At 44.9% G+C, this 6577-nt stretch overlaps 1 protein-coding gene across 1 annotated transcript; it reads right to left on the bottom strand.

Moving 5' to 3' along the window:
• Positions 1 to 4203: 4203 nt before the first annotated feature.
• On the bottom strand, positions 4204 to 5253 carry LOC127846238 (putative nuclease HARBI1). Its single transcript, XM_052377408.1, has one exon. The coding sequence runs from the start codon at positions 5251 to 5253 to the stop codon at positions 4204 to 4206; it is 1050 nt and encodes a 349-aa protein (XP_052233368.1).
• Between the last annotated feature and the right edge of the window lie 1324 nt (positions 5254 to 6577).

Genomic DNA, 6577 nt, shown 5'->3' with positions numbered 1-6577 from the left:
ACGGTGACCGGAAACTCGTTGCCGCAGAATCTCGCGATAAAGTCCGAGAATCCGAACGGTCCGTCCCGCAGCTTCACGTAGTCGTACATGCAACCCTCGGACTCATCAATCGCGAACGTGTCAGCGAAGTAGAGGTCGATGAAGAAACCTGGCGGGGCTGAAATTGTAATGTTTGTACCTAATGTGTGTATGCATTCTGAAGTTAATGGGGTTCTTCCGCTCCTGAAGCTGCATCATATGTGGATCCGAAGTTTTACCCAGAAACTCCTACCTTAAAACTTTATATACTGATTTAAGTTTGGACGAATTTTGAATTAATAGCTGCAATGTCCAGCTATTAAGTTGTTACTTAACGATTAAAAATTTGCATGCGGTCTTGCATTGTAGGGGAAAGCAAGAACACCCGGAATATACCCCACCTGACCGGTATTGTGACCAAGAACCAAACACACATGCTTGCAGGAACGGGGATTGAACTGGTTCGCCTAGGTGAAAAGCGCGTGTTCCATTCAATGCGCAGACCGAGGAGCCGTTGTATGTTATTACAGTCTCTTTCCATAATATATTTTAGCCGGTCTACGGCAGAACTGCATTAGTGATTTTTGACATAATAATTATGTTGTTTTTTTTGAAGAATATCTTTATCGTAACAACAAGGAAGTAAAACGCATATCATTTTGTTGTAAACCATCCGATAACAAATTATTGGACACTTATAACATAAATAATACTAAATACATGACTGGGTTCATAATATTTTGATTTGTTTTGTTTTCAGTTTGTAACGGTAATATGAACGGTAATATGAATTCTAGAGAGTGAGCAATAATGGTTGTCACGAGCGTACATAAACGCAAAATGTCATCAATTCCAGTGATGACAAAATAGCGTTATAAATTCACCCGAGAGCATAAACGTGAACGTGAACAAACACAAGAAGAGAAACAATTATGTGTTCATTCAGTCGTGTGTATAGTGCATAACAATTGTAAACATCATATGATACAAATTGTACGATTGTGTATGTGGTACCCTATGTAATGATTTTAAACGGAATAAAATTCTGCACTTAAGACAATATTAATAGTTTGATTATGCTCTTAAGGCCCGGTCACACCGCCAGAACTTTGCTGAAGCGTTCCTTGAACGGTAAGAAGAGGGGCCGAATTTCGGCAACGATCTTCACCGCGCACAAAATGGGGAAAAAATCGAAAACGCGGGCCTTGCCAAAGCGGTGCACCGCTAAAGCCAGCTTTGGTTTAGCGTTGGTTTAACGGTAGCGAGCGTTGGTTTAGCGGTGACGCGAGCGTTGATAGAGCGGCGTTCTGCGAATGCGCGCGTCGGCTCAGAGGGAGTTTAAAGTTGGTACAGCGGCAAACCGCTTCTGACTACGGAATTGAACGGATCGCTTTGAAAGACGTTCTGATAATTTTTTTATAGAAGTCGATAGTTGAAGTTCATCATGCCACGTAGACAAAAGAAGTGGAAGGCTGGAGATGGAGAGGCAGCAGCCTCCAAGAAGATCACATTCAGCAGGAAGCTGAACCAATTGAGTCAGGTAAATATAGGTAGCCCACTAGTTGTGTCAAGAAATATTCAACATCTGTGAACAAAAACTGTTATGTATTTTACTTCAACATTTGTAATTTATAATTCATTTGTTGTATTTTGCAGAGACCAGTAATGCCACACCAGAATCCACTGCTAGCACAGCCACTGTTAACACAGCCACTGCTGCAACAGCCCAGGCAGGGACAGCTATTGATGTAAGGTAATCGCCAATAGAAATAGTAAATTAAGTGATGATAATAATAATAATAAAAATAAATAAATAAATAAATAATAATAATAACAACCATAATCTTTCAATCACGTTGACATTGTTCATGTAATATTCATTTGTTATATTTTGCAGAGACCAGTAATGCCACACCAGAATCCACTGTAAACACACCGACTGCTAACACAGCCACAGCCACTGATACATCAACCCAGGCAGGGGCAGCTGCTGATGAAGGTAATCACCAATGAAAATGTATGAAATGTAGTGATAATGATAATAATGATAATAATAATCTTTCAATAACGTTGACCTTGCTTATTTATTTTTTATTTGTTATTTGTTGCAGACTCTGATGACGAGCCCGAGAAGGCCCTGACACAGGACCAGCCTGACAATGAGGAAATACCACCCGGTGATGACCAACCTGAGGAGGGCCGTGCTACTGCTGGTGCTGAAGGTAATGATAATGGGATAATATGCAATGAAAAATCAATACAAATTGATCTAAATAATATATGTTTCATTTATACATTCATTATTTCTATTCAACCGTTACATTTTTTCAGACTCTGAACGGGACGATGAACTTCGTCAGCCGCAGAAGAAGTCTCGCCGCAAGGCCCTACTGCTCGACAATTACACTCAGGAGCAACTCATCGATTGGGTCCGCGAGCACGAACTTTTGTGGAGGAAGGGGGCCACCGACTACAAGGATACAAAGAAGAAGACGGAACTTTGGACCAGGAAGGCAAGAGAGCTGAACATTGTTTAGGGAGCTGAAGTTCTCAGGACATGGTGGAAGTCAGTCCAGGACCTCTGCGCTAAGCTTATCTGCAAAAAGTCTGGCCAGGCTGCAGCGAACTTGACGGACAGAGAAATGTTCATCCAGAGGAACTGCGCCTTCCTGCACAACGATGTCAAGCCCAGGAAAGGTCACCTCTTAGAAACATACCTCTCACAAAGGAACCTTTAGCAAACCCGCCTCCAAAAGCCCAGCTCTTGGCGTCGATCAGCGTCTCTCGCAGGCCTTCCTACGACGTCGAGGAACAGGAAAAAGACGAGGGTTCCCTCTCGCTCATTGAAACTCAAGCGGCTCTCACGAGGTCCCAGGGCACCCCACCTCTACTAGCTCTCTCCTCACCCACCACCAAACCACGCCGTGCTGCCACCATAGTCGAGCCTGAAGACGCCCCTGCGATGCTGGAGATGAGAGATAGTATGAAGGCTACCAACGCCCTCCTGGAGAGACTGGTCCAAGCCCAGGAGATCAGCCATGCACGACAGCCCTTCATCACGTACATGTCCCAGTCTCTTCAACAACTACCTGAGGCTCAGTACCAGCTCACAATATAGAGAATGACGGCCATCCTCCACGAGATGCAGCGACCCATCCCCCACCACCTCCCTTCCGCTCAACCACCTCCAGCATCAGTACCTTCACCCACACTCACCTTCTACCAGCAGCGACCGCGTTGCTACCAGCCCCAGACTCAGCATTACGGCTTCCAGCAGCAGCCTCAGCCTGAGCTCCAGCCGAAGCACTTCCAGCAATTGCAGACACCCAGAGGCAGCCAGCCATCCTCCACCCCAAGGAGCTCCAGCGCAGGACTCATGTTGTCAGACATGCCGAAATTTTACTCCTTCAACCAAGCCAACATGAGCACCGTCAGCAAGGGGTGGATTCTCCAGGACCTTCAAAGGCAGAATATAAATGCTCCATCCATACCAATCCCCGCCACAGCTCAAGGGACTGATGATTTACTGGCAGAGATAACGGCCACCGTTGATGAGAATTGAGACTGCTTGTAATGTATTGATGGGTGTTTGGGTGGTCTCAAATGTTTTGAGCTATAATAAACAGCATTTTTATTAAACTATTCATTACTACTTTATTTCTTGGAATTTCTAATTTTAAAAAAATCTTCAAGTATTAAACAATACATGTTTTAACCCATTAAGACCAAGGCTATTTTTAGAGTCTACCTCTCTGACTAAAATTACCAAAAAGACAGCTTACTACAGGCTTAACGACTTACAAGACTCCATAGTACTAAAATCATTGAAAACAATAGGGCGTTTGCTCCTTTTTGGAGCAAATGTTTTATTTATTACAATGGCTTCAGAAACTGAAATTTTCAGAGGTGCGGAAATTGCGTTACTGGGACTTAATTGATTAAACATAAATGGCTTTTATTAATGTAATATGACATCAAGAATGAATCGTATCACAAGTTTCTTTATTAATCTCATAACATTTCAAACAAACACAAGTACAATTTGTTCATTGCATGTCCAATACTGGGGCACCTTTTACGTTCGAGTTCCTTTAACAATGACAAATAACATTTACAACAAAGTAATCAACATATCACATGTATATGGACAATGCACAAGTGTATCATCAGTGTTCTGCGCAGTGTTCAGTTGATAGCCACCATTCTTTCCTGCCAGTACACTGATCCTGCAAGGGAGTTGCACCAATGCTTGAGTAGGTTACGCTGCCTCTTCCCATTACGCGAGGCTGTGTTTTGGCCTTGCACGACGATAGTGTCCTCCAAGTTCCGTCCTTCTCTCCATGCCCCAGGCTGCAGTTTGCCATCTGGTTGTGCACGGTCCACAATTCTGTTCTGGAGCACTGGATAGCGGGTGCGCATCAGGTTGTGGAGGATGCAGCAAGCTTCCACGATGGTTCTGACAGTTTCATGGTGATGTTGCATGGTGGTGAGCAGAATCTGGAACCTATTGGCCAGGATGCCAAATGCGTTCTCCACGACCCGTCTTGCCCTGGACAGCCGATAGTTGAAGATGCGCTCTTCATGGGTGAGCTTTCTGGTGCTGTACGGCTTCATGGGGTAGGTCCGCAGTGAGAAGGCGTCATCTCCGATGATAAAGTAAGGGACATTCTGATTGCCATTGGGTAGGGGGTCTGGCGGAAGAAAGGCATGAATCCTGTTCTGGTCCAGCCCACGATGGAGATCACTTTCATTGTAGATCTGAGTGTCTGAGGATGAGCCATTGCCTGAGACGTAAATGTAGGTGATTTTGTAGTCAGCATCCACCATGGCAAACAGAATCACGCTGTAAAAGCCTTTATAGTTGTAGAATTCTGAGCCAGAGTTAGGAGGAGCTTTACAGGCCACGTGCTTGCCATCAATGGCACCAACTTTGTGGGGAAAGTTCCATCTCTGGTACCATTTATCAGCCAGGTCTCTCCATCCTTGTTCAGTTGTTGGGCAAAACAACAATTCATCTGTGTACTCCTCAATGATTGCCTTTACCACTTCTCTAACTAACACACTGATGGTGTTGTGGGGAACCCTCCAGGCGTATTGCATGTTTCTGTAGGTGTTACCAGAGGCCAGGTGCCGTAGGGTGATTGCCACTTTGAGACCAGGTTCCAGGCTTGGTCGGTAATTGGTGTCTTGTTTGGTCAATCGGGGGGTCAGCTTCTGTACAACTTCATCAAACATGGCTGGTGGCACCCCTCATAAAGTGATGGAAGGCTCGTGGATCATCATTCCTCAGCTCCACCATCAGCTTTTGATACAGTCCATGTTCAGGCCTTCTCAGTATCCACTGTCTGACCCACACAACTCTGTCTCTCCTTCTTCTCTCTCTTCTCCTTCTGTCAACAGCTTGTTGCAATCTGAGGAGGTTCTAATTCTGCTGCTAGACTAGTGCACCAATCACAAGTCTCACAGCATTCATGGTAGAACACTTTTACTGAAACTGAGCAAATTAAAATGAGGTATGCACTCAACGGTAGCTCGATTTAAAATAGATTCCTGACTCATTTCTCCCCGTATTTATAGCCAAATTCTGGTCCCGCTTCAACACCTCAATACCAACGCCAAACCAAAGTTCATCACTACAATGGATCGCTACTTCAACGCCCGACAACGTTACAGCAATTCCGTGTCCGTTCGAAAAACGCTTACAACCGCTCCACTAAAGTTTGTGCAACGTTTAATCGCCGCCCGGGCAAAGCTGGCGACGCAGCGGTTGTCCAGCATTCAAGATTTCTGCGTTGGCCTTGCGGATCCAAACGTCCACGAACTTGCGTCTAGCGGTGCCAAACTTTGCCTGAGCGTTGGTGGAACGGTGGTGAACTTTGTCGGAGCGGACAATTGCCCGCTCCTCACCGCTTGCAATATTTTGTGCAGCTCAAAACTTCTTGAGCGGTAGGAGGAACCATCAGCGGTGACCGAGCGTATACGGCGTTGCCTTAACGGGGGCCAACTTCTGTTTAACGGTCGTGAACGGTAGCGAGCGGTGATGATTGTTTTTCGCCGCTCCAGGAACTCTAAAGCAAAGTTCTGGCGGTGTTACCGGGCCTTAAAATTGTATACCTTAGATTTACCAGCACTACTCTAGTATATTAATTAAGAAAGCGTTATAAAGACAAACGTCTAGTCTACGAGATCACTCATTCGCACTTTCTTAAGTGGTTTCAGACCAGTTTACGCAATGTCAGGATGGAATGGCGTCGAATTCCGTTAACGACTTGATTTGCTTTATGCCTCTTTATGCCTCTTCTTGCTAGACGGCGAGATAATTCGCGTTAACGATTGATACCTACCAGAAACACGGACATCAAAGCGTACCGAGTTTTACGGCCACGGCTATGCCGAGATTGCTGGTATAGTGTCCTATACTTATAACGAAATGAGCAACCCGGCTACTACTTATTCCTTGTGAAAGGGGGAGAGCGATTGATTGTAGCGTTTTACAGCCGTTGCTAATCATAATGGTACATACATTTGGAATGTTATATAACGCAAAACATGCGGGGAT

Source organism: Dreissena polymorpha, chromosome 9 (assembly GCF_020536995.1).
Source record: "Dreissena polymorpha isolate Duluth1 chromosome 9, UMN_Dpol_1.0, whole genome shotgun sequence".
Taxonomy (NCBI): Eukaryota; Metazoa; Mollusca; class Bivalvia; order Myida; family Dreissenidae; genus Dreissena; species Dreissena polymorpha.
The sequence above is the reverse complement of the archived record's forward strand: the minus strand, read 5'-3'. Positions and strand labels throughout refer to the sequence as shown.

What these genes read in the sequence shown, in the direction of transcription:
- LOC127846238 (XM_052377408.1), bottom strand. Translation starts at nt 5,253, where the DNA reads ATGTTTGATGAAGTTGTACAGAAGCTGACCCCCCGATTGACCAAACAA.